At 44.6% G+C, this 16,015-nt stretch overlaps 1 protein-coding gene across 1 annotated transcript in view; it reads left to right on the forward strand.

Annotated features, from left to right (window-relative positions):
- Positions 1-16,015, forward strand: part of csmd1 (CUB and Sushi multiple domains 1) — a 501,649-nt gene that overhangs the window by 288,689 nt on the left and 196,945 nt on the right. Inside the window, exons 34-37 of the mRNA XM_033020497.1 lie at positions 1,530-1,610; positions 3,179-3,292; positions 6,537-6,725; positions 8,726-8,872. Of these exons, the coding sequence (XP_032876388.1) occupies positions 1,530-1,610; positions 3,179-3,292; positions 6,537-6,725; positions 8,726-8,872 (531 nt within the window). The remainder of the gene's footprint in view (positions 1-1,529; positions 1,611-3,178; positions 3,293-6,536; positions 6,726-8,725; positions 8,873-16,015) is intronic.

Here is a 16,015-nt window from a genome sequence, read left to right on the forward strand (position 1 = left end):
GAAATTGATAAAATCCTTTTTAAGTTGAGGAGGAAGTGAGATTAATTTTTAACATTGCAAATTTATCAAAGGTAATCATATTTGCTCTTTGCTTCATTGCCCGATGTAGTGGCTCAACTGCTGTATTAAAATGCAGCCATCAATCGTGCAGTCCATGTCTGTCAATGTTTGGATTCTCAAAGGAAAAAAGGGTGAAAAACTGCAAATGTAAGAAAATCTGAAATAAAAGCAGAGAATATTAGTCAGGCAGATTTTGTGCCGGGGAAAAACAGAATTAATGTCCCTTGGCCATTAACGCTCAATGGAACATTTCTGATGTAAGGTCTTCGACTTGAAATGTCAAGTGGCCAGGAAAAGCCTGGCATGCTTTATCATTACTTTTTGAAAGTGCAAAGAGTGGAGACACGAGAGAAAGATTTAAACTCATGCGAGGCATAGACAGGGTGGACAGTCAGAACCTTTTCCCCAGGGTGGAAATGTTAAAGACTCGAGGGCACAGCATTAAGTTGAGAGGGGTAAAATGTAAAGGAGATTGGCGGGGCAAGTTTTGTTTAGACTGAAGGTGGTGGGTGCCTGGAACGTGCTGACTGGGGTGGTGGTGGGGGAATATAGCATTGGGGCATTAGACAGGCACACGGATATGCAGGAACTGGAGGGATATAGATCATGAGCAGGCAGATTAGGCTAATCTGGCATCATGATTAGATTTAGATTCGATTTTCCTGTACATCAACTGAAATGGAGGTAAAGGAGCAATACTTTTTTAAATTCTAAGGATCAGAGGAAGTTTATCCCGAGTGTTATTTTGTTGAATCTGTAAAAGGTGAAGATTTTAACATATGGAGTCAGTTCCAGAGAGTTCCTGGAGATGCAAACCTTCCTGAAAAATACTTATTTTTGTTTTACCGCCATGCTATATTTGAGCAGAGCCTATCAAGTTAGTTTGCCTTGGGAGCCTTATGGCAAGTTGGATTCCCCATCTTCAGCTTGGCCCTCCCAACTTGAATTGCTTCAGCAGAAACAGGAATTGTTTTAGTTAGATCACAAAATGCTGGAGTAACTCAGAGGGGCAGGCAGCATCTATGGGGAGAAGGAATGGGTGACATTTCGGGCCGAGAATCATTTCAGGATTCTCCAGGCCCTTTCTGCTGAAGACATGCAAGAGTGCAGGTCCCTTATATGCTGAAGGTCTAGTTTCCATGCTATATCTCCACAGTCTTAAGACCTCGATCAAATTAGCTGTCATGTTTCCCTTTAATCCAACAAAACAACAAAAGTACTGCAAAGTGCCTTCAGATGTCCTGAGGCTGTGCAAAAATCGACATGTTTATTCATTGTTTATTAGTTAATTATCGACCCCGTCCTAATGACCGGAAAATAAAGCAAAATACAAGTGAATGGATGAATCACAGGTCATTTTAAAATGACCTTTCCAGAGGCTTTATTGTCAGAATAAAAAAAACATGCATTGGTAATGTGTATATTTTAAGCAGTTCTAATGACCAATTGAAACTGCATCTGTTTTCCAGCCTACTGGCTCAAGAAGTGTCAACCACCACCTGTCGTTCCTTTGGCCACAGTATTGTCTGAGGATGAAGACTATGAAATAGGCAAGTTCAAGCATTCATTATTGATTCACAGGATTTGCAGATATTTATCATGTTGAGAATCATAGTCATTATGCAAGATTTTATCTTATTCTGATCTTCATTGTCAAAGTGAGCAAAACAAAATTAAAATGAAATTAAATGCATTCAATATGTCCACCACATAGCCCTCCGAACCCAAGATCCACTTATGATTTGCTCTGGTAACCCCAATGTATTCACCTACCTTTGCTTCATGGAACAGATTTCTTAAATGTTTTGATACATTTTGATACCACCCCCTCACCTGTGTCCACATTCTGATCTGTCTCTCCTCTCTCTCAGCTTTCCTTTTCCCCCCTCCCCCCACAATCAGTCTGAAGCCGAAAACATCACCTGTCCATTTTCTCTAGAGATGCTGCCTGATACAAAAGTGAGTGGTTTTGCAGGTTGTGAAGATGGTTGTGAAAGATTGCAGCAGGATATGGATCGATTGGCCGGGTGGGCGGAGGAATGGTTGATGGGATTTAATACAGAGAAATGTGAGGTTGCATTTTGGGATGTCAAACAAGGACAGGAACGACACAGTAAATGGTAGGACTCTGGGTAGTGTTGTAGAGCAGAGGAATCTAGGAGTACAGGTGCATGGTTTCTTGAAGGTCGAGTCGCAGGTAGATAAGGTGGTCAAAAAGCCTTTGGCACTTTGGCCTTCATCAGTCAGAGTATTGAGCATAGAAGTTGAGAGGTCATGTTGCAGTTGTATAAGATGTTGGTGAGACCGCATTTAGAATATTGTGTTCAGTTCTGGGCACCATATTATAGGAAAGATATTGTGAAGGTTGAAAGGGTTTAGAAAAGATTGACGAGGATGTTGCCAGGACTAGAGGGTGTGAGCTAGAGGGAGAGGTTGAGTAGGCTGGGTCTCTATTCCATTGAGCGCAGGAGGATGAGGGGTGATCTTATAGAGGTGTACAAAATCATGAGAGGAATAGATTTGATAGATGCAGAGTCTCTTGCCCAGATTCGGGTAATCGAGGACCAGAGGAGATGGGTTCAAGGTGAAAGGGAAAAGATTTAATAGGAATCCGAGGGGTAACTTTTTCACACAAAGGGTGGTGTGTGTATGGAACAAGCTGCCAGAAGAGGTATATGAGGCTGGGACTATCCTAGCGTTTTAGAAACAGTTGGACAGGAACATGGATAGGACAGGTTTGGAGGGATATGGAACAAGCGTAGGCAAGTGGGACTCGTGTAGCTGGGACATGTTGGCCGGTGTGGGCAAGTTGAGCTGAAGGGCCCGTTTCCACACTGTATCACTGTGACTCTATGACCTGTTGAGTTACTCCAGTGTCCATTTTCTGAAAACCAGTATCGTCAAGTTGACGTCAAGTCATTCACCCCAATAACCACTCCACAGCACCACCTTGTGTTACATAGTTGAGAACAGTGGTTCAGCGGTAGAGTTGCTGCCTCCCAGCGCCAGTGACCCGGGTTCGATTGGGAGGGATTCTGAAAGGGTTATGAATAACATCTGTATGTTAATCTGTATTTTATTAAAACAAAAATTAAATGGAAGTGTGTTCTTTTACAAGGTGATGTTGTAAAGTACCATTGTCCCCCGGGATATACACTTGTCGGCAGTGAACTCATGACTTGCAGACTGTTAACACAGCTGCAGTTTGAAGGCATTCCTCCGTCTTGTGAAGGTAAGTAATGATGACAGGTGAAGCGGCAAATCTCCTTCCATAGTCAGCTGCAGATTATCATCTCAAGCAGAAGGGGTTAACAGGGCAGGCTGGCGAGTTGAGAACATCGTGTATTGTCTTTCAGCTGACTGGATAGCAGCAAACAAAAGCTTTTCACTGTACCTCGGTACACGTGACAATAAACTAAACTCAACTGAACTAATCTTTAATGCAAGTCAAAGCACGTGAGAAACAGATCAGAAACCGTATAGACAGGTCATGTCGACTGTATTGCCATATTCACAAGTGCAACGAAAATCTTGTTTGCATAAGCATTGCAAGTACATATGTCTTTTAAAAGGCACAAAAACATCCTTGTCTTCCTTTGTTATCACCTCTTCCCCAGCCCACAATGGGGCATTATGGGCTCCACCCTTCCTTGGCTATCTGTTGCCAGTCCTGATCTGTTCTGGCCTTCATCTACCTCCAGTTGCCTCCCACCTACATAACAGACTGACGAAGGGTTCTGATCTGAAACGTCACCCATTCTTTTTCTCTAACACTGCTACTTGGCCCACTAGGTTACTCCAGCACTTTGTATCTATCTTTGGTATAATCGAGCATCTGCATTTCTTTGTTTCAGCTCCATATGCAGCTGGTGAATACTTTCCCCAAGATGGTTAAAATAGAACCGATAATTCCTTCGGATGTGATCTGCAATGTTTCCAAATAAAGCATGAGTTACTCCAGCACTCTGTGTTTATCTACACAAAAACTTAAGTCAATCATGCGTTGTAAAAAAAAGATGCCAAATAGAACCCGAGACATTTGTGCAAACACGATTAGAAAAACAAGTTAATGGGAGTTTGAAAGGGTCTGTAATGTTCCATTGTTGAGGTTAGATTAGGTTTGTGTGTGTTGGTTCTAGAACCTGATAGCCGTTGGAAATAGCTATTCCTGAGCCTGGTGGCTTGCATCATCATGTTTCTGTACCTCCTGCCCACTGGTAGCAGTAGGACAAGTGCCCAGCTTGGATGGTGGGGATGATGGATTCCACCGCCTTGAGTCAGCACCTCATGTGGATGTTGGCGAGGGCTGTGCCTATGATGGACCGGGTTGATCGCAACACATTCTGTAGCCTCTTGCATCCTGTGCATTAAAACTCGGCCATGGTGCATCCATTCAGGGTGTTTACTACCGAAGATAAACACAAAGTGCTGGATTAACTCAGCGGGTTGCGCAGCATCTCTGAATAAAAGGATGGGTGATATTTCAGGTCGGGACCCTTCTTTGACTATTCCAGACCCTAATCGTCCTCCCAGTTCCCCTGTTCACATCCTTGTATCCCTCTAGCTATCACCCAGCTAACAATGGGCCATCCTGCACTCCACGTTTCCTGAGGTCATCTGTTGCCGGCCCTGATTTGTTCTGGCCTTCTCTCACCTCCAGTTTTTTCCCCACCTCTATCTTTCAGTCTGAAGAAGGGATCCAACCCATAAGATACCTGTCCATGTTCTCCAGAGATGCTGCCTGTCCCCCTGACTTACTCCAGTGTCTAACTTTGATATAAACCAGCATCAGCTGTTCTTTGTTTCTGCTTTCTACAGAACATCTGTATTCATTTGTTGGAATATTCGGTGACATTAGTTTAGTTTAGTTTGGTTAAGTTTGGTTTAGTTTATTGTCACTTGTAATGATTTGTTTTTGGAAAAAAGTGTAAAGCGTTTTTTGTTGCGTGCTATCCAGTCAGCGGAAAGACTATACAAGATTACAATCGAGCCGTCCACAGTCTACAGATACTGGATAAAGGGAATGGCTTTATGTGCAAGGTGCAGTCTAGTAAAGTCTGATTATAGATGTTGAATCTCTTCAAACATCTGACAAAGCAACAATGCTAGCGTGCCATCTTCGTTATTACATCTATGATGTAATGTTCGTCAATACTAATACTATATCTATATAAATGTGTAGGAAGGACCTGCAGATGCTCATTTTAATCGAAGATAGACACAAAATGCTGGTGTAGCTCAACGGGACAGGCAACATCTCGAGAGAGAAGGAATAGGTAATATTTCGGGTTGAGACCCTTCGTGAGACCATCTTCAGGTCTGAAGAAGTCTCAACCCGAAACGTCACCCATTCCTTCTCTCCAGAGATTCTGCCTGTCCGGCTGAGATACTCCAGCATTTTGTGTCTATATCTAAATATATTAGATATTTACTAGATCTATATATATCTAAAGATTATATCTAATACTCATCTATGCCCCAAGGACAGGTTTTCCAAGATGTTAATGCCCAGGAATTTGTGTCAGACAAGCTGTGATTCAGAAAATTGAGAAGAAAATAGGAAACTGCTTTACTTTGAGGAGAGCGTTCTGCTCATTTTACACCTGAAATGTAGAACCCCACAGTTACAGATGAAATCTTGGTCCAGTCATTCCTGAAACCAGTGAACACATTAGAAAGGAACAGCAGATGCTGGTTACACTGAAGATAGACACAAAGTGCTGGAGTAAGTTAACAGGTCAGGCAGCATGTCTGGTGTAAAAGGATGGGTGGCGTTTCAGGTCAGGACCCGAAAAGTCTGAAGAAGATCCTGGCGCCAAAACGTCTCCTAATCTCCAGAGATGCCGCCTGGCCCGCTGAGTTATGGGCCTGTCCCACTTAGGCAATTCTTTAGGCGACTGCATGCGACTGGGCTGTCGCCACATGGTCGCCGCTGGTCGCCGGGGTGTCGCCGCTGTATGGTCATGAGTAGTCTCCTCAGTCGCCCAAAGAGTCGTAGCGTCTTTCTGCTCGCCGCTGGATTTTCAACATCTTGAAAAAATTTTGCCGACAGTGGCGGCCATGTGTTTGATGCCAATGAGCGTAGCTTGACGTAGGTGCTGTCGTAGGTTGTCGCCAGATTAAAGTAGGTTGTCGCCAGGATGTCGTAGGTCGGCGCCAGGTGACGTAGGTTGTCGCCGGTGCTGACGCCGGTGAATTCCATTGTCGTATTCGCCGGCAGTCGCCTAAAAAATCGCCTAAGTAGGATAGGCCCATTAGTCCAATCGCCCTTTTTTCGGCAACCTGCTACAACTATGACAGTCGCCTAAAAATCACCTAAGTGGGACAGGTCCATTACTCCAGCACTTTGTGCCTAGCTTCAAACTCAACATGATGTCAGATAAAATATATACCTGTGGGCTTCTGCAAATACTTTTTGTATTTACCCTGTGTACTTTGTAAATAATCATATCTCCGCCTGCATTCTATGATTGCAGCACAGTGCCCTGTGAATGAAGTTCACAGAAGCTCATCAGGAGTGATATTAAGTCCAGGATATCCTGTAAATTATCCCAACTTCCAAACGTGCTCCTGGACGATCAGAGTGGAACCTCGCTACACTATTTCTCTATATGTGGACATGTTTCAAAGCGAGAAACAGTTCGATGAGCTGAGCATATTTGATGGTACGATAAGATGTATAAATACTTATTATCAATGGATGATTTAATGAAAAATGTATTAAACTGAACCAACACTGGGCATGAAAAATGAAAAATGTATTAAACTAAACCAATACTTTGAACAGTGGCAAAATATTGACATTACTTTACAGATGCGGCATCTCCTTTTATGAAATGTTGTTTGCAATCTCATCCAATATGCCTGTACACATTCTGAGCCTGTTGTGTAATTAATTATAATGCCAGAGTAATGAAAAGTGGGATGAGCATCGACTAGAAACAGGCATCACACTCTTTGCATGTATAGTTTAGGAAAACACTCCCCAGGATATCCCCATTGTGTTGATCTGTGCAAAATGTGGACTGTCACCTCGACTTGGTTACATGGAACACTAAGCTTAGAACAGTGCAGCACGGGAATAGAGTCCACATTGTCTGTGCCAAACATGATGCCAAGTTAAACTCATCCCCAACTATCTAAGCACAAATTCACAAGTTATAGGAGTAGAATTAGGCCATTCGGCCCATCGAGTCTACTTCGCCATTCAATCACGGCTGATCTCTGCCTCCTAATCCCACTTTCCTGCCTTCTCCCCATAACCCTTGACACCGTTCTAATGAAGAATTTGTCCATCTCTGCCTTAAAAGTAGCCACTGACATAGCCTCCGCAGCCCTCTGTGGCAATGAGTTCCACAGATTAACTACCCTCTGACTAAAACAGTTCCTCCTGACCTCCTTTCTAAAAGAGCGCCCTTTAATTCTGTTTCACGTGATCCATATTCCTCAAGATTCAAGAGAGTTTATTGTCATGTGTCCCAGATAGGACAATGAAATGCTTGCTTTGCTTCAGCACAACAGAATATTGCAGGCATAAATAAATACGCAACAGATCAGTGTGTCCATATACCATTGAATATATATATACACACACAATATTCATGTGCCTTTCTTAATGTTACTTAAATGCCACTAACATATTTGCTTCCACTTGGCAATGCATAGCAGGCACCCACCACTATTTGTGTAAAGAACTTGCTCCTCACATCTCCTTTAAACCTTCCTACTGTGACGTTAACGCTACTGTATGCTCAGACTGGGAAAAAGGGTTTGGACTGTCCACCCTATCTTTGCCTCTCATAGTCATATGTACTTCTATCAAGTCTCCCCTCCACCTGCGATGTTCCACAGAAAACAATCCAAATTTGGTCAACTTTGGGGCGGCACAGTGGCGCAGTGCCAGAGACCCATGGTCGATCCTGACCACAGGTGCTGTCTGTACAGAGTTTGTACATTCGCCCCGTGACAGCGTGGGTTTTTTCCGGGTGCTCCGGTTTCCTCCCTTGCTCTAAAGATGTACAGGTTTGTAGGTTAATTGGCTTCTTCTTAATTAAGTTGTAAAATTGGCCCTGGTGTGTTTAGGTTAGTGTACGGAGTGATCGCTGGATGGCATGGACTCACTGGGATGAAGGGCCTGTTTCCGCACTCTATCTATAAATTCTAAAGTATATAGCTAACATCCTCCAATCCAAGCATCATCCTGGTAAACATCTTCTGCACCCTCTTCAGATCCATCACATCCTTCTTGTAATGGGTTAGTTAGAACGGTACGCAGTACTTTTGGTGCATCCTAACCAAAGTTTAGAAAATTACAACATGATGTCCTGACACTTATGTTGCATGCTCCAACCAAAGAAGGCAAGCTTATTACATTCCTTCTTTACCAGTCTTTCTACTGGTGTTGCTCTGCTCAGTAGCTATTGACTTGGACCACAAATGGGATTTCCCTGGTGTTCAGGTTTCCTCCCACATTCCAAAGACATACAGGTTTGTAGATTAATTGGCTTCAGTAAAAATTGTAAATTGTCCCTAGTGTGTAGGATAGTGCTAGTGTATGGGGGTCGTTTGTTGATGTATACTCGGTGGGCTGAAAGGCCTGTTTCAGCACCGTATCTCGAAAATAAACTAAACTAAAAATCATTTCTTCTTGTGATGTATCTAACAGGGCCGACAGGTCAAAACCGAGTGCTGGTTGTTCTGAGTGGAAATCACACAGGGAAAATGAACTTCACCAGCACAGGAAGGCAAGTGCATTTACGTTGGTCAACAGATCATGCGACGAGCAAAAGGGGATTCAAGATCCGATACTCAGGTACTGACCTGCCATTTTCATCTGTGATTCTAGTTTGAGTTACACAATATAGGTCCACCAGTGATTTTCCGGCAACTGGTGGTCCGGTCCCCCATTTCATCCCGACAAAATTCCCCCCCCCCCCCCCCCCTACGAAAGTCCCCCTGAAAATGTGGTGTCTTGGCCGGGTGAGGTGGCTGATCCGGACCTCATTGGGACTTCAGCAGCCGATCAGCGTGTACAAATTTTCCGCCCTTTGGCTGGAGCGCTGGAACTCCACCAGATTTGTTCCCATAGCCGACTTCCGCGGCCGACTTTGCGGGCCAGTATCTTTGCTTCCCCCTCCCCCCCTTCCCAAGACCGTGACCTCTGTTGGTCCGGCAAAACAGATAATATGGCAAGGCTCTGTAACCAAGGGTGCCAGAAAATCGATGGTGGACACAGCTGTAGGAATTGTCGCTAGAAGCAACATTGCTGGCCAGTGGTTTGTCTGGTACCTGTTGCTTGCCAAAGCGAGGTCATTGCAGTTAAAAACGGCTGGGTAAATGAGCCTCGACGTCAGGCTGTGAGCCCACTCAGTCTGATGCGAGGCGTCTGGTCTTCTACCCATTCCCTACCGTCACCGCAGCTTCTGAGAATGTAACAGGCTGAAAAACATTATCATGCGCAGCTTCCTTGGCACAGCTGTTGTTGAGCGGCATGGTGGTGCAGCGATAGAGTTGCTGCCTTACAGCACCAGAGAACCCGGTTCGATCCTGACTACGGGTGCTGTCTGTACAGAGTTTGTACGTTCTCCCCTTGACCATGTGGGTTTTCTACGGGTGCTCCGGTTTCCTCCCTCATTACAAAGACGTGGGGTTTGCAGGTTAATTAAGTTTGGCTTATTGTCATGTGCACCGCGGTACAGTGAAAAAACTTTTGTGGCATGCTAACCAAATAGCAGAAAGATAATACATGAAGAATTGACCGAGTGTGTAGGATAGTGCTTGTGTACGGGGTGATCTCTGGTCGTCAAGGACTCAATGGGCTGAAGGGTCTGTTTACACGTTGTATCTCTAAAGTCTACAGTCTAAAGAAAGTAGTGAAGGTTTTTGTGGCCACTGCTCCCTTCCCCAGAACCAGGTGAGGAGTGGAGTTGGTTACAGTCTCCAAGCTAGAGTTGCGGATAGGGGTGAGTTGGTACGACAAAGTAGACAAAATGAAACTAGGTTAAAACAGAGCAGGTGATGGTGTAGGACATTCTGAAAATTATAAGGAAGATGAGTAGTTTGAAATCTGTTAAAACCAAGAGCATACATACTGGGGAAACGTGAAGGCAAAAGAGGCCAACATGGTGAAGGGAACTTATGTCAGTGAGGTAGTAAATAGATTTATCTGTTCAGCCAAGTTGTAAGATGATCCTCAACCCTGGGTGAGGGGCCTCACTGAAACCTGGTTGAAACTGGATTTGACCAGTCTCAGGTACCAGTTGCAAATAAAATGCCCATGCCTAGATATTGCCAAACAACCAGTCCAATACTTCAATAGACAATAGACAATAGGTGCAGGAGTAGGCCATTCGGCCCTTCGAGCCATTACCGCCATTCACTGTGATCATGACTGATCATCCCCAATCAGTACCCTGATCATGCCTTCTCCCCGTATCCCTTGACTCCGCTATCTTTAAGAGCCCTATCTCACAGGGGTGGTATAAAATCTACATTTTATAAAATATATAAAATCTACATCCAGGGGAGGGGAAATGTAGATAAGGCGTGGTATAAAAAGTGATGGCTGCTTTTTATGTAAGAGTGTGCAGGAAGTAACTGCAGATGCTGGTTTAAACCAAAGGTAGACACAAAATACTGGAGTAACTCTGCGGGTCAGAGAGCATCTCTGGAGAGAAGGAATGGGTGACGTTTCGGGTCAAGACCCTTCTTCGGGTCGAGAGCCTATCCTCGGACATATGCCTCCAAAGTTTGCCAATCTGTAATAAAAGAGATTGTTTTGAAAGTAATACTTGGCCACCAGGTGAAATGTTCCCATCGAAACATCTCGTGCATGCACATTTACACAACCAAACGACACGACAGGGATTGGGGACGTGGTAAAACCTGGTTTTACCCTGTCTCCAATCCCTGACCCGCTGAGGCTGATTCACAATAGCTCAGTTTAGGGATTATACAACGTAGAAACATGCCCTTTCACCTACCGCTGACCAATGATCACCCGTACACAAGCATTATCCTACACACTAGGGACAATTTACAAAAGCCAACTAACCTACAAACCTGCATGTCTTTGGAAAAGAAAGCCGAGCACCCGGAGAAAACCAAGCAGTCACAGGGAGAACGTACAAACTTCGTACAGACAGCACCCGTAGTCAGGATCGAACCCAGGTTTCTAGTGCTGTAAGGCAGCAGCTCTACCGCTGCGCCACCGTGCTGCTCTTTAAAATGGGTTTGAGGTTTAGCACAACTCCCTAGCGTGCAAGATAATTTGACATTCAACCTAATGGGCCTGTCCCACTTATGCGACTTTTCCGGCGACTGCCGGTACCCGTCATGGGTCGTTGCAGGTCGCTGAGAAATTACAACATGTTGAAAATTCAGCGGCGACCAGAAAGACGCTACGACTCTTTGGGTGACTGAGGAGACTACTCACAACCATTCAGGCGACACACTGGCGACATGTCACGGGGTGAAGCCTGTATGGTTGTGAGTAGTCGCCCAAAGAATCGTGCCTTGTTCTGGTCACCACTGAATTTTCAACATGTTGAAAATTTTCGGTGACCTGCAACGACCTATGACGGTTGCCGGCAGTCGCCGAAAAAGTTGCATAAGTTGGACAGGCCCATAAAGGTTCTCCTCTAATTTAATGATGACCTTAAGATTCTTCCAAGTCTCCCATTCTATATCACGTGCTTCAACTCTGTACATGCTTTTAACTGGATTGGAGAGGTTGGATAAACTGGTCTGTAGAAGGGTCTCAACCTGCTGCTTGTCCTGCTGAGTTACTCCAGCATTTTGTCTATTTTTGGATGAACTTGGATTGTTTTCTCTGGAATGTCAGAGGTTGATGGATGTAGATAAAATTATCAGAAGCATGGATAGGGTAGACAGTCAGAATCTATTCCCCAGAGTGGAAATGTTCAACACTAGAAGTCTTAGCTATAGGGTGAGAGGGGGAAAAATGTGCGGGGCAAGTTTTAGTTTTTATACAGTTTGTGTTGGAGGCCTGGAACGCATTGCCAGAGATGGGGGTGGAGGCAGATACGATAGTGCCATTCAAGAGGCTGTCAGATAGGCGCATGGAAGTGCAGAGACTAGATGGATATGGATCACGAACAAGCGGTTTAACGGCATCATGGCACAATCATTGTGGGCCAAACGGCCCGTTCCCATGCTGGACTATTGTACGTGTAGGAGGGAACGGCAGATACTGGTTTAAGCCAAAGATAGACAGAAATGCTGGGATAACTCAGCGGGACAGGCAGCATCTCTGGAGAGAAGGAATGGTCGAGACCCTTCTTCAGGCTGAATAATCCAGATGTCACCCATTGCTTCTCTCCAGAGACGCTGCCTGTCCTGCTGAGTTACTCCAGCATTTTGTGTTTATCTTCTATGTTCTACGACTCATATTCAAAGCCATGAACTTTTAATGCAACTAGTATACATCTGAGCAGTCATTCAAATACAGTTTTATGTATCTTTTATGACTTTCGTTTCTGGTAGTTTCCCATCCTCAGCACCGTTTTGTGGCCACGGGCAGCTCTAATTGCACTATATCGAAAAATCTATTGATATTGAGTCAACATGCGGAAAATAGTATTGGAGGCAACTACTTCTGTTATGCTGAGTAAGGGGTGCAGATTGTTTTCGATCACCTACTGTGCAGAATGCTGACACTGCTCACAGTTAATATAACAAACCTTACATAACAATGATTGTTTAGTTTAGTTAGGAGATACAGCGCGGAAACAGGTCCTTCGGCCCACCGAGTCCGCACATCCCCGCACACTAGCACTATCAGCTGCACTATCCTACCCTTGGGACCATTTTATATTTACAATTAAACCGAAGCCAATTAACCTACAAACCTGTACACCTTTGGACAGTGGGAGGAAACCGAAGATCCCGGAGAAATCCCACGCGGTCACGGGGAGATCGTACAAACTCTGTGAAGACTGCACTCGTAGTTAGGATTGAACCCGGGTCTCTGGCGCTGTGAGGCAGCAACTCTACTGCTGCTCCACCGTGCCGTCCAATGAATGCAGTGCTTTGCATCATGACAATTTCAGGTGACTTGCTCCGAGATTGTTCTAGATTTCCCCCTGCCCCTCCCCCCCCCCCCTCTGAAAAGGCCATATATCTTAATTAAATCCACACCTCATCCCTATGTCCAACTCACCCCCCCCCCCCTTAAAGACCCATAAAGATCACTCAGAGTATGTGTGAAGGTTTCTGTATGAGCTTGAGATGCAATAGGCCTGACTGACCTTTATGCAGAAGTGCTGTAATGTTAGAGCTGAATTAATGAAAGCTGTTTCCAAATATCACCAAACAGTTGGAGGGCTTGCTTCCCTCTTGAGACAAACAGTTGTGCTGGTCCTCATGTAGTATCTTTCATCGATAAAACATTTGCAAAGACTGTAAGTTGTACATTGGTCTCTGCTCTTATAAATTATCCTATCTCTCCTGCACACAGATATTCAGCTAAAGTGAAATGTGAGGGGCATTGTGTGATCTGCAACACTTTTCACGCAACCCTTTTCAAACATTGCAGCAGTTTTGTTGAAAAGTTTTGTTGAAAATTTTAAAGTTTATGAAAAGAGAAATACTCTTCTAAATTCATAAGTGTGCATCTATTTCCACTAGTGACAGTAAAGATGTTGAATGGAGTGTTTCAGCACAAATGTCTACAACATGCCTGATGTAAATGATTTTCAACATATTATCTTTGATTGTACAATTGAATGGCAGAGTAGGCTAGATGGGCCGAATGGCCTAAATCTACTCCTCTGACATGAAATTATGCTACATGTTTTGGTCACCATGTTATAGGAAAGATATTGCAAAGCTGGAAAGGGTGCAAGGAGATTAACGAGGATGTTGCCGGGACACGAGCGCCTGAGCTATAGGGAGAGGTTGAGTAGGCTAGGACTTTATTCCTTGGAATGCTGGAGGATGAGGCATGGTCATATAGAGGTGTACAAAATCATGAGAGGAATAGATCGGGTAAATGCACAGAGTCTTTTGCCTGGAGTCGGGGAATCAAGAACCAGAGGACATAGGTTTAGTTGAGGGGAATAAGATTTGATAGAAACCCAAGGGGTAACCTTTCTACATAAAGGGTGGTGGGTGTGTAGAATTAGCTGTCAGAGGAGGTAGTTGAGGTAGGGACTATCGCAATGCTTAAAAAAACCTTTGGACAGGTACACTTATAGGATTATGGGCCAAATGCAGGCAGATGGGACCAGTGTAGATGGGACATGTTGTTTGGCGAGGGCAGGTTGGGCAGAAGAGGGTGTTTCCATGCTGTATAACTCTATGACCCTCTGACCTATGGCTTGAGAGAGCTGGCTGAGTGCTGGTATGCTGATGTCCACCAGTCCACAAATACATTTTTAACAGAGCCCTCAGCATGACTGACTAATGGTACAACAATTAAATAAGGCACCCAATTAGCAATCAAATTGTTATTATTTATTCACTTGTCGTGAAATTGTTTATGTTATCTGAGGAAACTATGTCATGAAGACAATTCAACAATTCAGGGCAGTATGGTGGCGCAGCGGTAGAGTTGCTGCTTTACAGCGCCAGTGACTCGGGTTCGATCCTGACTATGGGTGCTGTCTGTACGGCGTTAGCATGTTCTCTCATGTGACCACGTGGGCTTTCTCCGGGTGCACCGTTTCCTCCCACAAGACGTGCAGGTTTGTAGGTTAATTGGGTCCTGTAACTTGTAAATTGTCCCTGGTGTGTAGGATAGTGCGAGTGTGAGGGGCGATCGCTGGTCGGCACGGATTCAGTGGGCCGAAGAGCCTGTTTCCGCACTGTATCTCAAAATTATAAACTAAACTATAGGCCGCAGTGCTCTCTGCGAGCCTTCTCTCACCTCGGGTGCTCCTATTTATGGTCTTCTCTTTCTGTTCTGTTTCTGCTTCTGTTATGATCAGTTCTTCTGAACTCCAACGTATATTCCAACATCCACAATCTTATCTTCGCTCCAGCCAGCTGTATCTTGCGATTCAAACCAATGCCTCATATAATTACTGAGCTGCTTCTTCCAACATGACGTTTAAGCCGCCTTGACTGGATTGATAGAGTCCTACAGCATGGAAACAGGCCCCTTGGCCCAACTTTCCCACACCGACCAAAATGCCCCATCTACACTTGTCCCACCTGCCTGTATTTGGCCCATATTGCTCTAAACCTGTCCTATCCATGTACCTGTCCAAAATATTTCGTAAAACGTTGTAGTATCTGCATCAACCACCTCCTCTGGCAGCTTGTTCCATATATCTACCACCTTTTGTGTAAAAAACGTTGCATCAGTGGAATTGATTGTCGACTTTAGGAGAGCGCCCCCTTCCCTCCCCCCACTCACCATCAACAATACCACGTTCACATCTGTGGAGTTGTTTAAGTTCTTGGAACCATCATCTCCAGGGACCTTAAATGGGGGGCCACCACAGTCCAAAAGGCCCAACAGAGGAAGTACTTCCTGCGGCAGCTGAGAAAACACAATCTGCCACAGGCAATGATGGTCCAGTTTTATACTGCCATCATAGAGTCTGTCCTCTCCTTCTCCATCATGGTCTGGTTTGGCTCAGCCACCAAGCACGACATCCGGAGGCTGCAGCGCATCATTCCATCAGCTGAGAAGGTTGTTGGCTGCAACCTTCACATCCCATCCCATCCCATCGTTGAACTGTACACTGCAAGGCCAGGAAGCGAGCGGGTAAGATCATCTCTGACCACAAACTCTTTGAGGCGACTCCAGACTGTCAAAGCCACCACAGCCAGACATAAAAACAGTTTTTTTCCACGAGCAGTAGCTCTGCTCAGCAGCCAAAAGTCTGTATCCTCCTTGTGCTCTGGCATTTTATTTAATTCTTCACATGTTTAAATTATAATGTTTTATTTTTAATTGTCTACTGTATATCGTGTGTTACTTGCGAGC

Source organism: Amblyraja radiata, chromosome 5, assembly GCF_010909765.2.
Source record: "Amblyraja radiata isolate CabotCenter1 chromosome 5, sAmbRad1.1.pri, whole genome shotgun sequence".
Taxonomy (NCBI): Eukaryota; Metazoa; Chordata; class Chondrichthyes; order Rajiformes; family Rajidae; genus Amblyraja; species Amblyraja radiata.